At 55.8% G+C, this 19686-nt stretch overlaps 1 protein-coding gene across 4 annotated transcripts in view; it reads right to left on the bottom strand.

Annotated features, from left to right (window-relative positions):
• Positions 1–813: 813 nt before the first annotated feature.
• Positions 814–19686, bottom strand: part of DRP2 (dystrophin related protein 2) — a 29353-nt gene continuing 10480 nt past the window's right edge. For 2 of the 4 annotated variants that reach the window (XM_048319053.1, XM_048319052.1), the window contains exons 3-24: positions 17287–17420; positions 16327–16483; positions 15132–15252; positions 14384–14652; positions 13747–13893; positions 13174–13252; positions 11930–11990; positions 11462–11523; positions 11112–11186; positions 8990–9191; positions 8696–8781; positions 7840–7997; positions 7539–7705; positions 7110–7221; positions 6591–6727; positions 6271–6336; positions 5491–5556; positions 5057–5200; positions 4189–4426; positions 3922–4042; positions 3697–3783; positions 814–2910 (exon numbers count right to left, since the gene is read on the bottom strand). In XM_048319053.1, coding sequence (XP_048175010.1) covers positions 2891–2910; positions 3697–3783; positions 3922–4042; positions 4189–4426; positions 5057–5200; positions 5491–5556; positions 6271–6336; positions 6591–6727; positions 7110–7221; positions 7539–7705; positions 7840–7997; positions 8696–8781; positions 8990–9191; positions 11112–11186; positions 11462–11523; positions 11930–11990; positions 13174–13252; positions 13747–13893; positions 14384–14652; positions 15132–15252; positions 16327–16483; positions 17287–17420 — 2709 coding nt within the window. In that variant the 3' untranslated portion in view covers positions 814–2890. Of the gene's footprint in view, positions 2911–3465; positions 3557–3650; positions 3784–3921; positions 4043–4188; positions 4427–5056; positions 5201–5490; positions 5557–6270; positions 6337–6590; positions 6728–7109; positions 7222–7538; positions 7706–7839; positions 7998–8695; positions 8782–8989; positions 9192–11111; positions 11187–11461; positions 11524–11929; positions 11991–13173; positions 13253–13746; positions 13894–14383; positions 14653–15131; positions 15253–16326; positions 16484–17286; positions 17421–19279; positions 19423–19686 lie in introns of those variants that run through there. The other 2 variants (XM_048319055.1, XM_048319054.1) reach the window with 2 other exon arrangements.

Genomic DNA, 19686 nt, shown 5'->3' with positions numbered 1-19686 from the left:
TTCCCTGATGACATTCCACACCTCCCGCCTTGCCCTGGAGCCCGTGGCACAAGGATGGGGCAGCTGGTGCTGCTCTTGAGAGGGGTGATTAAGGAGGCTGCATGCCACCCCCCTTAAGCTCCTGAATCTCTCCTGCATGAGTGTCCCCAGACTTCCCTGCAGTGGCACTGTGACAGGCCTTTTCCCAGCAGTGCCAGCCCTTCCAGGGAGGGGTGAGAGCAGGTCCAGCCCAAAAAGTGTCTGTCCTGGGCAGGCTTCACTATCAGCCAAGTCTGGGCAGTGGAGAGGACCCGAGAGCCCCTGGCCTTACCCTGAACTATTCTTCATCTGAATCCCTCATTGTGCCACAGTGAACATGGGCAGCACTTGGGACTGAGGCACCCAGGCACCTCTGGGCACTGAAAACTTAATGGAACTCCAGAGAGAAAGGAGGGAGAGGACTGCCTTGCCTGCCCAGCATCCCACTGCCATCTACATCCTGCCTGGGACTGAAGGGTTTCCTACAGCAAAAGCTCCTGGGTGACAAAGAGAGATTGTCCCCACACAGCCCTTGTCCCACTCCTCAGGCTGCCACATGGCCTGGGCAGACCTTGCTGGAAGAGGATGAAGATGGTGGTTGGGGGACACACGTGTGTCTGGGGATCCTGGGGCTCTGCTCACAGCTTCTGTTCTGCCTCAAGTGGTGTGGACAGCCAGGGTGACAGTGCAGGCTGTGTCCCAGCAGCCCTGCAGGAGCAGTGCCGGGATGGCACAGCAACGGGAGCTGACCCAGCCGAGATGCACAGATAGAAGAGGCCAGAGCACTGATGCAGGTCTCAGTATAAATACAAATTTATTCTCTTTCCAGATCAGAGATGCCACAAAGCAGTGAGGACAGCAGCACCACAGTACATGGTTACCAGAGCATTAACCAGCCTGCTCCCCTCCCTGACACATCCTAGCTCCCAAACACAGCCCAAGCACCCAACCTGGCCCCCTCTGCTCCCCACACCTGGCTCTGGGGCCAGCAGCTCCTCATCCTGCCCTTTTTCTTCCTCCAGCTCCCCCCCAGGCTGGATACTCCTGACCACACTCTCAGGCCAAACCTCACTCTGCTGCTCCCCACGCTTGTTCCCATCTTGCCCCTGGGATAACAGAGGGGTCCAGCTGGGTCTCACAGGCTGGCCTGTGGGCCCTCTGACCCACAGCCTGACACAGCATGCCCAAAGCCACCCTAATGCCACCGCACTGCCCTCCTGCCACTCACCTGGCCGGGACAGCGGAGAGCAAGGACAGCCACCCACGCTGCTGCCAGTAGACACTGGAGCCCTACACACTGAATACCCCTGGCTGTAAGGCTCACACCGCCTTGTTCTTGGTGTGGGCACTGCTCCTCACCTCTGCCAACACCCCAAAGCCAAGCCCACAGCCCTGGGCCTGACACTCAGCCCTGGCCACAACTTCCCTGGACAGCTCAGCCCCGAATCCTGTCCCAGCCAGCAACAACAGCCCTGGCTCTATCCTTGCAAGCCCTGCTTAGGTCGGGTATTTCACCCCAGTGTGCAGCCCTGCCCTGCCCCGAGGGCTCAAGCCTCTCGTCTTTCCACAGCCTCTGGCCCCAGAGCACCAGGGCCATCTCAGCCCCTGCTCTGGGTTACCCTGCAGCACCTGACTCTGCCTCTTTCTCGACATAACACAGCACAAGACAGCCAGCCTGAGGGACCCCTGGGGACCAGGAGCCACCACCCCCAAGCTGCCCTGCCGGAGGCAGAACAGCCTCCCTGCACTGCCCCGTGGGACTGACCCGCTTTCAACGAGGGCCTCCAGGCCCCCAGCTCAACCCAAAGCTGGGGACAGCAGCAGGGCAGCTGCTCCCTGGGGGTAGCAAGGAGATGCCCTGCCTGTCCTGCTGCCCACCCACACTGCCATGCACTTGCATCTGACCAAGGTGGCCGCGGGGCTGGAGTATGGCTGGAGAAACCCCTCCCTGCCCAGGGATGGAGCTGGGTCAGTGCAGGACAGGCTCTCTGCGCCATGGCAAAGGCACGGATCCCCAGGAAACCACGAAGTACCTGCTGTGGGTCCAGCCCTCATTGAGCTCCCTCACAGCTGCCCTGCAAGGCAACACCAGCAACAGGGAAGGTGCTGGTTCCCCTGGGAGCAGGAGTTGGGCTGGTCTTAAAGTGAAGGGCAGCTACACTTAAGGTATTAGAGTTTAATAGAGTGAGCCCATGAGAGTATTTAAGTACAGTATATATATATATATAATATATAGAAATATATGCAAATTAAACAACAATAAGGCTCTGTTATAAAGACCCTCTCAATATAAGGCTACTAGCTGGGCTGAAGCTCTAACATGGACTCAATCCCTACTCCATAAACCTCACAGACTCTCTCCTGGTGGTATGTGCCTGGCTGGCTGCAGAGCCTTGGGTGGCAGAGCTCAAACCGTAAGGCTGGCAGCTGCTTACTGTTATAAAGAGTTATTTTAAAAATTGTGTGGCTCCAGGAGTGTTTTGGTGCCCATAAACCTGGAGGCTCCTGGGCACAAATGAAGAGTGGGATGCTGAGCTCAGCATCCCCTGAGGGCTGCAAGCAAAGGCAGCAGCCTGTGGCTGCCAGGGGAGACAGGCAGTTTTCATGGCTTCAGTTGCTTCTTCTGAACCATCCCACCCAGGCTTGGACACTGTGGCTGAGTGACCAAACCAGCCTCCTGGGGAGCCCACAGTCCCACTCCTGCGTGACCCATGTTCCCCTGAGATCTTCTGGAGCTGGCAAGCATCCTGCACCACCAGCTCGGAGGGAGTCTGTGTGAGGTCTGCTGCAGCACAGGGAGCATGGCAGGGAGACAGGGGGAGGAAAGCAGCCAAGTAGCTGGTTAGGAAAAGCCTCTGGCTCACAGGAGGTGTTAGATAAGGGAGGTCATACCTGAAAGAGAAATAGACAGGTCAGGAAAATAGGATCCAGAGCCACCTGGTTAGAAGGGGGCTGCTGCAGAGCCAGGAGGATCCTGCTCAGGGATGGCAGAAAGTGGGCAAGAGTCTGCATGGGCAGACCTCATGTTAGTGCTGGCACCAAGCAATGTCTCCCTCTGGCAGCCTGGGCAAGAGACCAAGTGCTGCTCCTGGACTGGAGCACAGAGGGAAAGAGGAGAATGACCCACAGCAAAACCCACTGAGTGAGTGGAGTGCCATCCACACACACACATCCCCCAGTCTCCATCCCTGCTGGGAAGAGCCGTCCACGAGCAGCCAGGAGGGTTTGCACCATTGCTTCCATCTCACCGGGCAGCTGGGGCCTCGACCTCTCCTGCAGAGGGGTCTGGACAGGGATGAAGCCAGGAGGTGGCTCAAAGCTGTTGCTGCAGGTGGGTGCTGGCAGGTCTGTCCATCCTCATAGTGCAGGATGCAGGATGCACAGGGTGCAGGTCCTGAGCAGGGCAGGAGGCTGCCTTGCAGCTCATCACAGGGATCTGTTTGGTCTGTGCTCTTGGCAGCTCTGATCACCTCTCCTTGCAGCTGTGAAGCCTCCTCCTCCTCCTCCGTTCCCAGGCCACGCACCCATCCCAGCAGCACTGCAGCAGCAAAGCTCTTGGCTGAAGCACTACAGGTCATCAGCTGTGGCAGGGAAGCTGGGATCGGGGCAGGGCTCTGTGGGGAAAACCTCACCTGAGGGAGCAGTAAGAAGCGGGAGAGGAGGATTTCACTCAAGTACCTCGAGAGTTGGGGAAGGTGCTCCGCAGCTTCTCCATTATGTCTTCCAGGCACATGCTGACTTCCTGGGTTTTGGCTTCCACCTCATCTGCAGTGGGAGAGAGGGCAGGTGGGTATGAAAAGGCTCTCTGGACATCCGCCTGGCTGCCAGCATCTCTGCAGGATGGCAGGGTGTGGGCAGCATGGAAACAAGGGAGAAGGGCCAGGAGCTCAGCCCAAATCTCACCTGCAGTTTCAGTGTCAGGGGTGTTGTGCTCTTTCTCCTTTGCCTGGCTGCCTTCTGACTGATGTGGAGATGAAGCCAAGGAAGAGGCTGCTGAACCATTGCCTTCTGACTCTGCTGGAGGCTGGAGTGAGAAGAGTTGTTGTGAGGAGGTTGCCATGATCCTCTGTCCTTGGCTTCCCCTGTTCCACCTATCCCCTTTGTGCCATTGTCCCAGCTCTGCTGTGACAAAGCCCACCCCAAGGTTCCAGATCTTTGCTCTGAGCATACCTGCAGCAGCAGCTCCCTCAGCCTGTGCAGCTGTGACTCCAGCTGCTTGTTGTGGTCCTCCAGGATCTGCATCCGTGTCTCCAGGCGGCTCTTGTGCTGCCGGAGGATTCGTGCTTCTGCCAGGAGCTCGTCGTTACGTGGGTCTTGCACTGATTCGGGAGAGCCTGTAGCCAAGGTTGGGGACTCCACTGCCTCATCATGCTGCCATTTCAAACGTCTCAGCTCTCCCTGGAGGATCCTGCGGGACAGCCCAGGTCAGCATCCCCACAATCCTTCCTAGAGACTGCTGGAAACACCCGGGAGCTGCACACTGGGGATGGCCCATGACTCAGACTAAACTTTGCCATTTGTGAAGCTTAAGGGCCAGGATGCTGCACTGCAGAGTGGCCTGTCTGTGGTTTTACCCCGCTCAGGGAGTTCACAGGTATGCAACCACTTCCCAAGGGGCTGAAAACAAGGGCAGGGAAAGCATCACCTCCTCCTGAGCTGATCTGCCCTGCCTAGAGCCTCACCCCATGTGGTCCAGAGCAGCACTACCACTGCTCATGAGGGGCTCAGGGACAAGAAAGACAGAGTGCCCTGGGGTCACTTCAACTAGTTTGGGACTCAGGAGGGGAACAGGTTCTGGGGATGTGGGAAGAAACATTTTGGGAGAACAGAGTTATCTCCCTTCCTTGGAGAGCACACCCTCACTGAGTTTTAGTGGTCAGCTTAGACACACTCCAAACCTTCCCTCTCAGCATCTGCAATCCCCTCCTCCAGACCCAGCTGCATCCCCTGGCTCCACTCTGAGCTCCACAAGGCTTCTCCAGTCCCTTCTCCCCTCTCAGGCTATAACCCCCACTTTCAGAGTTGCCCCTGTCTCTACCTGTTTTCATCCTCTAAGTGAGCCAGCACTCGCTCTAGCTCTCCCTTGTCATCCATGTTGAGGCTTCCTGGAACCTGCTGGCTGCCCCCAGGCTCTCTGTCGGTGATAGGGCTGGAATGGCGCAGCAGGTACTGGTCCTCGTCCCTGTTCCAGCAGGTGGAGAAACACCTTAATTAGGGAAATCATGGGATTTGTGTGCCCTTGGGGAAGGACAGCACAGAGGGAGGCAGTTTCAAAGGGGAGCACCTTCTGGCTGCTCCAGGCCTGGAGCTCAGAAGGGGCTCAGCATCCCTGGTAGCTGGGGGTGCCCGAGAGCCTCTCACTCAATGGGACTGGGAAGGAAAGCATTTCTGTACCCTGGCTAGGCGTGGATAGAGCCACAGGAGCCCTGACTCATCAGGAGGTGAGGAGAAAGGAAAGGAGACAGAACTCACAGGCTGTCATCAGGGGACAGGCTATCACTGAAGAAGGAACAGTTCTGGCTTTCCATCTCTGCAAGCCTGGAGGGAAGAGAAGAAGGTTGAAATACAGTCAGAGACACCCTGAATGTCTGCTCAGTGCACCCTACTTAGGGCAGCCCCTGCAAGACTCCTCTCTGGCAGGGTCTGCCACCTGGCCTGCACCAATCTGCCCCTCTGCACAGGCTCTGAAGAGTTTTGCCTTTTAAAAAACCAAAATACACTGCTGGGTGTAAGTCTCTGGAATAAAGAGCTGCTGCTGTGCAGTTGGCTCAGCCTCCTCTCTCACAAGCAAAGGAAAGAGGTGTAAGAATTCCAGCTCCAGCCTAGGGGCCTGAGCTACAAGTACAGGCTCCCTGTACTCCTTGGGTCCACACGGTGAGGGCAGAGACACCACAAACCACAAGGCAGCAGCAGTGGGAAGCTGGCAAACAGTTCTGGTGAGGACACAGACAGAGCAGAACAAGACACCGAGGGATGTGCCTGGTGAGAATCATATCCAGCAGCTCCTACTGGGGAGAGCAGGACAGTACACGGAGGCTGCTGCATCCCCGAGACATCTGCTGTCAAAGGCATGGTCTTTGCTGCCAATTTACACAGCATCAGCCATGTCCCAGGCAGGTTTGCCTGGCCCTGCAGCGTGCTGGGAAGGGTGGAGGGGTCTGTGACCATACATCTGCCCCAAAAGCCGCCCCCCCCTACCCATCAGGGTCATGCTCTGTGCCCAGGCAGGACAGCAGAGCCCAGTGGTGGTACCTGCTGGCAAAGTGCTCGATCCGGGAGTGTGTGTCGGCGTGTGGCAACATCGGGGAGGAGGCTGGGCTGCAAGAGATGCACACTAGTCAGCAGGGCTTGGGAGAGGCTCATCTCACCGGGCTGAGAAGAGCCAGGGACAGGCTGGAGAGGGAGGCTGAAATCTCTGTTCCTTCGAGAACAAGGTGTCGTATCACCCTCCGAGCAAGTGCTCCTCCAGCCCTCCCCCAGGAGCCCTGTATGAGCTGAGGTGCTCCTTCCATCCACAGAATTCATGTCTCATTCTGGGCCCAAAGACAAAACCCAAGGCACAGCCAACTCACGTCTCAGAGAAGTCAGCCTCGAGCACAGACTGGACGGGCAGGTAACCCCTCTGTGGGTGCTTGCTGAAGTACTGCTTGGACCGAAACTTGTTCTTCAGTGTCGTGGCAAAGTCTCTCATGTTCTCACTGGATGTGGTCTGCAGAGACCCAAATATGACAAAAGTGCTGCTTAATGGAAAGTGGGGGACCACAGCTCAGTACCCACAGGAAAGACCCCTCAGGCTGGGCATGAGCTCCATGGGGGAAGAAGAAGATAGAACTGAGGAAGCAAGGAGGGCACACAGCAGCTCTGTCAGTCATGGGGCCTGGCACAGGGCAAGCTGGGCATTGGGGACCATGCATCCTGCTCACCATGAGCCCCAGAAGAACAGGGACACAGGCAGCCTCCAGCATGCAGAGGGTACGAAACTACACAAGGGCTTCGCTTGTGGGGCTGCACCAGCCTAAATATCACAAGGCTGCTGCCATCAACGGGACCTGCTCTGAGCCAGGCCGTCCCAGCCCAGCCCAGCTCCATACCGGGGTGTAGTACTCCATGATGGGGTAGTGCAGCTTGTTGCCCTTGCTGGCTCGCCCGGTGAGGAAGCAGGTCTGGCAGATATCCACATTGAACTGCTTCAGGCTCCGATACCTGGAGAGGTCAAGAGGCCATAGAGATGCACTGGAAGTCATCAAAAACACGTATTTAAAGCCCAAGAAGAGGTCAGTGGGAGGGGACAGAGGTGGCCTGTGTTGCTCTAACACCCCAGTGAACCCACAGTGCTGATGGCTGAAGTCCCCAGAAAAGAAGCCTGCTCCTTCTCCTTAGCTGGCAGCTGCTCTGCCCTGCCTGAAACACTGCTGGCTGCAGAGCTCCAGGCTCCCCCAGGAGCACAGAGCAAACTCAGCCCTTCCTGCAGGACACCACGCGCTCCCCTTGGGGCCAGGGTCCCATATCACAACCCTTACCTGAACCCTTTGATGGGGCACTGCCGGCAGACGGAGCACTTGGTCTGGTGCTTCACCTGCTCGGCCATGGTCACCCGGTGCAGCACCGCCAGCCACACCATGGACTGTGGCTCCAGGTTGGCCCACTCCAGGAACTGGGATGCCTCAATGGCAGACTTCCCATTACTCTGGGGAGGGGAGAGGAAGGGGCTGCTCAGAGCTGGGACCCGGCCGTGGTGGGGTGCAGGTCCCCTGCCACCTCAGGAGCCTGTCCCCAGCACGGCTGCTGCAGACAGGGCGAGGGCCGTGGCCCCACACTCACGAAGCGGAAGCAGCTGCGGATGCTGGGCTCCACGTTGCTGCCCCCGAACGCTGCCACCTCCCCCAGCTGGCGCGGGACCTGGATGGCCTCGTGGAGCAGGACGCCGAGGTGCCGCTGGTCACACAGTCCCCCGGCGTTCGCCACTTGGCTGAAGAGATCTGCGGGCAGGGCAGACGCGCAGCTGACACCCCAGCACCCCAACAGGAGGCAGGCACGGGGGAGCAGTGTGTGGGTCACACCAGAGACCCCCTGACTGCCTCCAGCAGGGAGCTCAAATAAGAGGAAAAAACTGAGCTATGATTAAATAACCTTCACCAGTATCCTTCCAGGTCCTAATAACCAGTTTAGAGTCTTCTTCAGACAGGGGCTACATACATCATTTATTTAACAGCCACAGCTAGCCTGTCCTCTATGAATCAGCTCAATCCCTTTATTTAACCCCTTGGTGCTCCTTATGCTACACAATATTCCCCTCCACAGCATTCCATGGTTAAAATGCAGTGAGGAAAGCAATGTGCCTGAAACCTACTTCCCCACACCCATGTGCTCCCTGGTATTTTCCTTCTGGAAAGCACTGGATAACTTTCCTGTGTGCCTTCTCTGCACTGTTCCTTACAGTGCCATGCAAGCAAGATCACTGCAGCACCAGTCAGTCTACAAAAACACCTCCTAATTTCGGTGGTGGCGTAGGCCTGGAGAAGGAGGGAGAGGTGATGATGCAAGCATCTTAGTCACTGCAGGAAAGCTTTCTTTGCTCTTCCTGGGCAAAGAAGGTGTAAGCCAGGAAACAAAACCACTCCTGTTTTCCCCAAGTTAATTCTCACCAGGTTGTGGGGGAGGAAGACAAGGGACTCACATTGAAACTTCTCCTTGACCTCTGTCCCGCACAGACACGCAATGCCCGTCTTGAAGGAGAGAGCCCTCATCTTCCCGCTGCGGCCGCTGCAGGACGAGACATTGCACAGGTTGGCAAATGTTCCAGAGTGGGTTTTTTTTGGCAGGGGGGTCATCAAGGCAAGCACACACCAGGCAGCCCCCCCTCACTAGCAGCCAGAACCTTTCGGCAGCAGTGCCAGCTGGAAGAGCAGCACGGAGGTTTCCTCCCAAGCATGGCAACCCCACAGCTCGGGGGACACTGAGGGAGAGGTACCTGTCAAAGACGTTCAGCAGCCAGTTGAGGCTCATGTCCACGCAGAGGGGCACGTTCACCAGGATGCCCCGCTCCTCCTCCAGCCGCTCGTAGAGGGCGGTCAGGCAGTGGATGACCTCCACCACGTCCATCGCCCGGTCGCTGGGCTGCAGGTCGTGCTCATTGAAGATTTCCAAAGCTGTGCCCAAGGTGACCATGTCCACTGCACAGGAAGCACGGGCAGAAGGATCAGAGGGAAAGGGAGGAAATTACAGAGGTGAGAGCCAAGAGGAGAGAGATGCAGCCCTGTCCTAACCTGGGGCAGTGTTAGTCCCACACTGTGTTGGGAAAGATGCTGGCAGGATGGGCACAGCTCCTAGAATTCTTCTCCCACCTGTAAACCTCTCCCAAAATACCACATCTCCACCTTGAGCCACCATTCTCTGTGACCTTCTTTCCTCATTGCTATGTCCAGCCACAGCTGTGAAAATGCTATCCATGGAAAGCTCTGTGCAGAGCCCAGTGCTGGCCTCTCTGCACATGCCAGGTCCCTGTGGGGCAGGTGTGGGGGCACAGACCCACACAGACCCCACAAGCAGCTGCCCAGAGATGGATCAGTCCTGTCTCCAGCTCTGACAGAGTGAGGGAGTTGAGGCACAAATCCAAAACAGGGCTAGGACACCGTGAGCTTTCAGATTTCTATGGCTGCAGGTTGTATGTGCTACTGTGTTAGCAACCAGCAATATTGCTTTCCTGAAAATCCTTCCATCTTTGAGACCATTTATGTTCACCAAGGGATTGTGTGCCTTCTCCACACTGTAACTTCACTCTGTGGAAAAATCCTCCCTTCTCCTGTCAAAGCTGCTACACTTGCACTGGGAAGCCCCAGCTCCCGTGCCAGGGAGTATCGCTCCTGCCCACCCTCGTGTCCACACTGCCCACGACTGCATATGGCTCTGATCTATCCCTCACTGCCTCTTTCCTACACAGCCACTCCACCAAACTTCTCATTATGGGAAAGCTGCCTTGGCAACCTCCTTGCCCTTTTCTCAAGTATATCTTGAATAAAGAGCACTTATTCAAGTCATTTCTGGGCTGGAAAGAAGGCGACAGCACAGCATGTGAGATGCAAGAGATGCACAACCAAAGATGCACAAGCAGCACACAGGAGGGCTCTCCTTTACTCTTCACCCTTGTTTCCTCTCCACCTTGCTGCTGCTGCAGGGACACTTTTACAGGGTGGCCAAAAGCCAGCTGCTGCTTTCTTCCATTTGCATTACCTCATCCCTGAATGCCCCTGGGTACAGGGCAGCCTCATCACCAGTGTCGTGAAAATACTCCACAGCCAGGGCTCGACTCCCTTGAGAACCCAACCTCCTCATACCCTGGCTCATTGCCTTCCTCCAGCCCTTCCACAGGACTGCCTGGGACCCCACTGCTGCCTGGCTGTACCTTCTCCCCTTCACGAACAATTAATTCAGGAAGGGGATTTCCCTCAGGCTGCTGCTGCAGGATTTTTTGACAGAGACTTAGGTGAGAGGTTTTGTCAAAAGCTCTGAGCAGCCAAGGATGCTGCATCTATCAGATTCCCATCTGCTTGCTTGCCAGTTCCACCAGAAGCTCCTCAGCAGTTTCCAAGGAGCAGCTACCTCTTGGAGAGATGTTTGAACTCCTGTCGTATCATATTAACCCAGCTATTAATCCTCCAGTTTTCACCAACAGTGCAGAAGCCAGGTTTGTTGGCTCCCTCCCTGCTCTTTAAGCAGTGAAGCCCTCTCTGTCCCTGCCAGTGAGGCTGGTTTCATCTCTCACTTACATCCACACCTTCTCCATGCTCCTTTGGAGCTCCTTGGTGAGCTCCTGCCTGATCCCACAGCTTTGTAACTCTGAGCTGGACCACTTTGTTCTCAGATCCCTTTGGCTAACACCTGCCCCTGAGTCATTTCCACCCCAAGCCTGTAAAGAAAGGCACTGTCACAGACTGGTGGATTTGCTCAGCTTCCCAGGCTGATCTTCCCGGTTTCTCGCCTCAGCTACCTGTCCCCTGGTGCCTCCTGCCTTTGATGTGCTAATAAAAGCTTGTGTTAGTTTAATGCCTTCACTGAGGGAGACCCAGCAGGAGGGAAACCCTTCCCACACTCACATCGAAGGGCTTTTTGCACCCGCCGGAGTTTCATGGCCGTCCGATAAGCTGAGAACTTGATGTTGTTCAAATCCGCTGCAGCGACACAGGAAAACAAGAATAAAACCACGGGACAACATCCTTATCTCCAGGGCAGGAAGCAGCAGTTGCAGTGCCCAGACCCCAGCCCCACCAGCAGAAGCAGAGCACGTGCAGGAGGGTGAGGAGCAGAGCCTGGCAGGGGTCACACCCCCCTGCTTTGGGGGACCCTGTGCCACAGAGGGGAGCAGGTGGCCTGGGGGAATCCCACGTGCACCCCATGCTGCAAAGAGGCAGATACTACTCCAATGGTTCTGTGACAGCCTCCTTACCCAGCGTCTGGTACAACTCTGTCATCTTTGGGTGGTCCCAGCACGTTGTCTGGGCCTGGTGGCTGGAAGGAAAATAGATGGAGACCAAGAGTCAATCTGGTAAACAAAAGCTGCCACGAGAGATTAAAAAAAGGACCTGGCCAGCACTAGGAGGGAGCATTTCAGTTGTCTGCAGACACTGCTGCATCCCACTGAGCACGTTCCCCAGCCACAGCAACATGAAGGATGCCCACAGTAGGATATCCCCACTTGCTGCCAGCCCCCTCTCCTTCCAGCCACGGTTTCCCCTCATCTTGGGCATCCCAGCAGGCAGGGAATGCCTGGTTGTGCCAGGCTGGGCAAGACACACTTCACTGGAGGTGAGATCTCACTCCAGTCTGTTCACTGCCCCCCTCTCCCAATTGGTCCCCAATTCCTGATCCTGCCAGGCCAGAGAAGACCACGGGCTGTGTCTGGGAACACACTCACTTGATGTAGTATGGCACTTTGTTGGGGGAAATGGCTCGCTCCCAGGGAACCTGGACAGAGGCTGCAAGGAGAGAAACGTGTGTCAGATCAACACCAAATGCTCCCCTAAGCTGATGCTGTTTCTGATGCCAGCCCAGCAGGACTGTGCCAACAGGTGGGTGCCTCTGGAAAGGCTGTGTCTTCCCAGATCACCAGCTGGAGGTGTTGGTGCAGGCAAGGGGATGCTGCCTATAAGAAAGGCATGAGACTGCTGGTCTTGTTAGAGACACCTTTCCTCTCAAAACAGGGGCTTTGTACCTGGCTGAGCTCAGAACTCAGGAAGACACACTCCCTGATGCTTTTGATGATGCCCGAGGCAACTCTATGGCCACCAGTGGGCAGGGCTCCTAGCAGATGAGATTTGGGCACACAGACACAGCACTGCCTGTTATGGCCTGGCTCAGACACCCGAAGCATCTGTTGCTCCTGTTACTCCTGCTCTGTGTGCCAGCTGCAGTATCTTGGGAGGATGAGGATTCATCCTACACCAGTTGCCTGCCAGCTTGTGTTGTATAGAGGATGGAAGCCATTGCATGACCCTCGGTTATTTTCCTTTTTCACAGGCAGTGTATCAATTCCAGCAACTGGAAAAGTTATCCTTCCCTTCAGATAGGAGTACACAGTCTGCAGAGAAGCACAGGCCAACAAATCCCACTGACATCCAGAGACTCTGCAGGGCTCAGCATTTCCAAGGACAGACCCCAGGCTCTGGAGCACAACCTGCTGCCCACCCTTTGCAGGTCTGAGAGCTGTCAGCCAACAGCTCTGATATGTAGAAACAGCACCCCTCTACCTCACCACATGAATGAAAACCTCCTGAAAATGCACATTTTTAACCTCCAAATAACTAACACGGGAATTGAGGGACGGCCTCTTCCTGCCATCTGTTGTCTTGCTCTGAGGCTGACACAGTCCTGGTGTCCCCTGGGAGCTGCTGCTGCGAGTGTCACAGCTCTGTGCTCTGAAGGGAAACCACACTCACGTCCCACCCTTGGTCCCACAAGGTGAGGCAGCACTATGCCAACTTTGGAGATGCCTTCTGCTTTGGCTCCTGTGCACCAGGCACCAGCCTGGGCCCTTTTCCAGCCTCGTGCGTGGCTCTGGCCTCAGCAACAGGACTTTGCACCCTGTTTTCCAGTGCCACAGCCCAGGCTGCTCTGCAGAGGCAACCTCATGGCAGAAGGCAGGGGGACCCGCTCACGTACAGGAGAGGAAGTGCTGAGAGCCTGGTCCAAAGTCCCGGTGGGCATCTTGGAGCTGCTTCAGGCGTTCGTTTATGGAGGCCTGGAGAATGGAAAAATAATGCACTGGCAGTCCAGCAGGCATTTGAGATTGATGACCCATTCAGGAAGGCTTGTGGGTGGACTCAGACATGCCCCAGCACACAGATGCCCTTCCTTCCTCTCCTATCTTGGTATTTGTGTCCCCTAGCCTGCTAAACCCTCTGCACCTCCTCCCACAGGCTGAGGCAGCACAGCCACATCTCCAGCTCACCTGCATCCACACTCTCACAGACATCAAAGCAGTCACAGCTGGTACTGACCCCCTCCACCAACACATCCTGATTCTCCCTTTGTTCCTCCCACTGCCTTTTCCCAACGAAGATCTCTGCAGATTTACCACTTTCCTCACACTGAACTGATGCTCTCCTCCCTCCAGGAACATCCCTGCTGTGCCAAACCTTACTTTATCCTCCTTGAAGCTCAGCAGTGACAGCCCTTCCCAGCATCCTCCTGCCCATGGTTTGTTTGCAGTCCTTGCTCCTGACTCCTTCCCACCTGCAGCTGTTTCCAGCGGGTGTTGATCTGCTCCAGGGTGCGGGAATTCTCCATGCACAGGTGGACATCTGAGATGGCAAGCTGGTGTGCAAGATCATTGACCACTTTCACCCCATCCTTCACAGGGGAGAGCTCCTCTTTGAACAGCTGGAGTCCAATGCCCAGGGACACAAGCACAGAGCAGGGTAAGAAGGAAAAGAAGCAGGTGAGCAGCCAGGACTTGGATCCGATTCCTTTGCTACAAGCTAGGGTGGGCTAGTGGCTGCCAAGCCACTGCTGACTAACCCTCCCACAGGGTACCTTAGCAGGGTTAAAAATACCCAACCAAACCTACCAGGCTGCAGATGACTCCTGATAAATGCAACGGGGACAATGACTCAACTATGCTGAGCCACTGTACCTGTGTAAGGTCTGTGCCATGACGAGGCACTCAGCATGGCCAGTTGTTCAGGACACTGCTGGCCAAAACCTCCCTCACAAAGCAGGGGGTCTGTGGGAAGGAGGACTTGGCCCTGAGATCCCAGGCAATGAGGCTGCCTTGGACTGAGCAGTCCATGGGAGCAGCTCTGTCCTCCTGGGAAGCAGCATTTCATCACCTCTGGGGCCGAGGCCGGAGCCTTCTCAGAGCCAGGAGTACCTTGGTTGACTGGATGTGCTCTGGCAAGGAGTCAATGAAGAGGTCCCCGATGGGTTCCCAGGTCTCCCTCACGCTTTCAGCCTGGTCCAGGGTCGTGCTGAGCTCTTCCATAGCCCCTTTAATCTCCAGCAGCTGCTCCAGTGTCCGTTCAATGTGGCGGTGCTGGTCCACGCACCGGGCCGTGAGCTTCTCCCACAGCTCGCTGGCCACGTTCGCCTGCTTCCAGACAAAGCGGCTGATGTTCTGGATCCGGTGCCGGGGAGACACATCTGTGAAGGCAAAGCAGGAGGGGAACAGGGATCCAAAATGAGAGCCCAACCCAGAGGAGAGTGGGGCAAGGGATGGAGAGAGGACGGGGAAATGGGAGATTAAAAAATCTAGGGAAAACTGGGAAAAGGGAAGGAAAACAAACAATAATAGTATCCATCTCTGCACCAGCTCCTCTAGGTATCCAGCTTCTCTATCCTCACAGGCAGAAGCCATGCTGCCTTTTAAAAATCCACCCCAGAGCACATGTGGTGCTGCCTCATGAGATGCCCCCCTCATGATGGACTGCACCAGGAGCCTCTGCCTTTTCCTGTGCCAGTCTGACCTTTGGCCAAAGGACTGGGCACAGCCTGGGCATGGTGGTGTGAGGTAGAGCACTGATGTGCAGCTTTGTGCCACACCAGCCACCTCCCCTCCACCCTCTCCAGACCAGCCCAGGAGGAGCTGGGAAACCAGAGGAAAAAAGGGGAGCTCCACAGACCTTTGCTTTCTAAAGCTGGTTCTTCTAATTCCTCAAATGGGTGCTGGGAAAGGAAAGCCTGTGCTGACTCCAGGACAGAGTAAATGTATGGTCCCCGAGACTTCACTTCTTCCATGAAAGCCTGGAGAGCAGAGCACAGGGATGAGACAGCAGGCTGAGGCAGAAAGTTGTGCCCTGGCTGCCCCCTTGCCAAATGCTGCAGTGATTTATTCACCCCAAGGCCCAAACCTCACTGGACACACAGAGAGAAGTCAGTGTTAAGAGAAATATTTTTGCAGTTCAGGGAAGGAATGACCACCTGCCAGAAGGTGGCTCCTGCAGAGGTTTGGCCTGCAGCTTTGCTGGAGTGGAGAGACAGAACAGAGAGCCCAAAATGGTGTGTCTGAGCCAGGGCTGCACAAGAGGAACTGTTTTATTTATGGTGCTTTCAGGGGCACTGCTTGGAGACACTCCTCACTCATGCAGCGAGAGCATGGCCACGCTAGCAATCCTTCCAGCAGCCACTCAGCAACAGGTCCAGCTGCTGCAGGAGCAAGGAGAGGAACAGCAGGGTGCCCCAAAGCAGCACATCTGCCAGGGAAGACTTCAGAGGCATGCTGGTTTAGTCTGTCCTCTCCTCCCCTCCAACTGCAGTTCCCACACCAGTGCTGCCTGCTGGATGGGCTGTTTGTGCACCAGGGAAGCTCCATCAAGAATGAGGGATAGCAGCAGTAAACATTTTCTTTTTGTTTTCAACGTAAAAACAACTAAAGCCCAACAGCTACTGGCAGTGAGAAGAAAATGCTGTGAACATGGGAGCAGGAAACTCTGATCTGTCTGAGTGTAGCCCAGCTTTAGATATGATGATAATGTGTTCAGTAATCACTCTGTTCCAGCCACAGGACTGCCCCTAGACCAAGCAGCCTTCTCAGGCCCCAGGATCCCAAAAGCAGAGGCCAGGGAGAGGTAGGACTTAGGGAAGCCACTACAAATGGCAGGGTTCACCACCAGCTGCAGGTGACTCAAGGCTGTAATGTGGGTTTACTGTCTAAAACCAGATGGGCTCTGCCTTTTTTCAGGAAGCAGAGGTGGAGACAGTCAAGGACTGGTGCACCCACAGGCTGTGGCATGGGCAGTGACATGAGGCACGAGTCCCAGGCTGGGCTGCCCACCCCAAACCCATCCCAGCAGTGACCAGGAGGCACAAGGAACGTACCGCGTGTGTCTCCTTCTCCTGCTGCACCAGGAGCACATCGCCCCGCAGGGGCAGCTGTGCCGACAGCTCCTCATCCTTCTGCCCCAGCCAGTCGATGATCTCCTGCAGAGGCACCTGCAGCTTCCCACTGTGGTCAGAGAAGGCCTCCAGCCGAGCCCTGGCAGGAGAGCAAGGACAGTGAGATGGCAGATAGACAGACAGGAGAGGAGCAGGTTCCCTGAGGAGGGGAAGCACAGCACCGTGGCTGGGTGCTGACCCCCAGGACCTCCTCAGTGACTGGCAGCACACCTCAGCATGGGCTGTGCATGACCTCCAGCCAGCAGAGAGGCTACGCTGCCAGGTGGGGTGAAGCACGGAGGCATTGGGAACAGGAAACTGAAGCTATTCCTCACCCTGGAGCCCAGAGCAGAGGACAGTCATTCCATGTTTGCCTGTGGGTCAGAACTGCTCTGGCTAGCATGGGGGGCTTGGGATGGCATTTACATGTCTGGGCAGCTTCCAGGAGCCTTGGATTAAGGCAGGAGACAATTAACATGCCCCAGTTAAGCTCTCTGTCATGCTGGCTGTGGAGCTGAAAGCTCTGACAGTCTGGAAGGCATGTTCCCCTCACACAGTGGAGAGGGCTCCCAGTGAAGAGACAGGCACAGAGCAGGTGGAGACAAAGCCCTGGGGCAAAAAGAGACAACTGCAGAGGTGGCAGAGGATAGAGAGACAGAAGAAAGCAAGCAGGAGTGAAAGCAGGGAGGGAGGAGAGGACAGGATGGGTAGAAATGGGGGAGATGCTTTCCAGCATAAGGAGATTCAAAAGTCTGTGGACCAGAAGGGGAGCCGAGCCAAGGTCACTGTGCATTCATGTGCCTCATCAAGCAAAAAAGTTCAAAAACCTCCTGACAATCACAAGCAGCAGGCAAGGCTGGAAGGCCAGGGCAGCCCGGAGCTTGCTCCAGGCAGGACTCTTACCGAAGGCTGTGGGATTTTTTTTTGATCTCGTTCCAGCAAAGATTCATCTCCAGAGGGGCCTGGGGCCCGGCAGCACTGCTTGGAGCCCGGGGGGTTACACACGAAGGTCCTGCACCATCCTGCGAGGCTTCAACCTGGGCAGAAACAGAACCACGCTGCACCCAGAGATCACTGCCTGGTGCTTTGGGAACCTGCTTGGGGACACCCACCCTGCTCTGTACTAACAGGTTTTTCAACTCTCAAGGGGGCTGCCCTGCTCCTTGAGTGGTCTGCTAGTAGCTCCCAGGAAACTCCTGGTGGTCCCTGGAGGAAGGATGCAGTGCCAGCTCCAGCAGCACTAAGAGCAAAGGTCGAAGAGAGGGCTTACTGCACATCTCCTGCTCTCCTCAGTTATCCAGCAATGAGCTTATCTCACTGAGAGCTGTTAAGCCAGAGCTGGTCCTTATGTGTCACAGTGCCTGCGGGGCTAATGATGATTTTTCCCGTATTATTCAGGGCTGCTGTGCTTAGAGAAGAGGCTGATCCTGCTGTTCCTAGGCACCGAGGGGATCTGCCAACATCCTTTATGCCATCCCCAATACTGGGACTTGCCACCTGCTCCTCTACAGAGGCTTCAGGATATTCCCTGCCTGCATGGCAAATCTGAGAAGCCACTTCTCCTCCACAGATGCTGCTTCTCCTCCGCAGCTCTCCAGAATGAGCAGCCGTGGGAAGGGTGCTGCGGGAGGCCATGGAGAGATGACAGCAAATCCTAACCCAGCCACACGAAGGAAGCACACTCAGCTGGAAAAACTGGGTGCTGATCCCTGGACAACAAATCCTTGTTGGAATCCTCTCCTGAGCCTTTAGCACTGTATCATGCCCCTGCTCACGGTGCACTCTGCTGCACGTGCTGGTGACAGCAACACACAGGATCAGAAGCCCCTCACACAGGACTCAGCGAGGGAGAGGGGATTTTTTCTCCAAAAACACAGTTTGTTAAGTAAAACACATGGACACATTCCCATAAGTGAGACATCAATGAGTTGTGTTGGAGAAATGGCAGCATTTCGATCGACTGCTGCTTTGATATTAGAGCTCGCTTGAGATAATTATCCCCAGGTGCTTAATCAACCATAATTAAATGTGTTAGTACTTTCTAAACAGAGCATACAACAGGCCAGATAAGGGCAGCTGCCTTTGGGGGAAAAGCAGCAGCTCTTCCAAGGGGAATGTGTAAATACTTGTCACTTGTGCTGTCCAAGGACTCATGGAGGTGTCTGGAGAAGAGATTCAGCCAAGCCGAGGAAAACAACAGGCAGGAGAAAACAACCAGACAAGGAATTTGGCTGCACAGCTAAAAATACCCCCTCCACACCAGTTCTCAGAGAAAAATCAAATGATCGCCAAGACTGGTGCTAAGTTTGATTCATCTAAAAACATCCAACAGGCTGTTCTCTGCCTCCCCATCCTACCACTCCAAAAACACCAAGAAAACAGAGAAAACCATCACCCACAGAGTTCACAGGATTCTTGGGGCCACAAATAATAATCCACTCGAGCTAAAACTGCTGCTTGCACATAGAAAAATCAATACTCTGCATGTGCAAGTCCTCATGGCACTGAAGTAGGTCAGTCCCAAGGCACTGCCAGGGAATGCTCCAGCCCTCCCCTCTATCCCAGGGGATACCAAAGGAAGGGATCAGCTCTACCTGGGTGCAATTACAGCACAGCTCTGCAGACAACACAGTCCTCCCAGCCTTATTCAATAAGTTAAAAGCCCACCACGCCTGCAACTCCCAAACCCAGTAGATAACCCCGTAGCAATGACCAAGCAGAGAGCAGGTGCTGAACATCTGCCTCCCTCAGACAAAACCCCTGCAAGCGAGCAGAGGCAGAAATAAGCGCTTTCCCTCTGAGCATCCCCTCAGCATCCCTTCCCCAGAGCCCCAGCCTGGACCCTCACTCCCCCTCCACCCCGGAACAGGTTTATTTTCGGGCGCAGAACACTCACGCAGGCTCTGGCAAGCGCATCTCTCCATGCTCAGCCCCAGATCCGCCGGAGGAGCGGGCATCGCCTCCCGCCCCGCCGGCTGCCAGCGGCAGCACCCAGCAGGGCAGCGGGCAGGCACTGGGTGCCCGGCAGAGCTGGGCGCCCCGAGCACTGACCCCCCAGGAATGTGGAGGGAGGCGGCAGCGCCTCAGAGCCAGCCTCAATCCCAGCTTTGTCCAGTGGCATTCCAGCAGCCTCCAACCTGCCTTAACCCCGTGGCTGCCCCCAAAGCACAAGGGGGGCAGAGGTCTGCCCGCTGCAGGGCAACCCCGCGTGGGACATCAGGTGTGTGCAGGGTCATTGCTCTGGGCACTGGGGAAGATGCATCCCTGCAAGGGCATGGCAAAGGGGATGACCAGCAGAGACCT

The sequence above is a fragment of the Corvus hawaiiensis genome, chromosome 14 (assembly GCF_020740725.1).
Source record: "Corvus hawaiiensis isolate bCorHaw1 chromosome 14, bCorHaw1.pri.cur, whole genome shotgun sequence".
Taxonomy (NCBI): domain Eukaryota; kingdom Metazoa; phylum Chordata; class Aves; order Passeriformes; family Corvidae; genus Corvus; species Corvus hawaiiensis.
The sequence above is the reverse complement of the archived record's forward strand: the minus strand, read 5'-3'. Positions and strand labels throughout refer to the sequence as shown.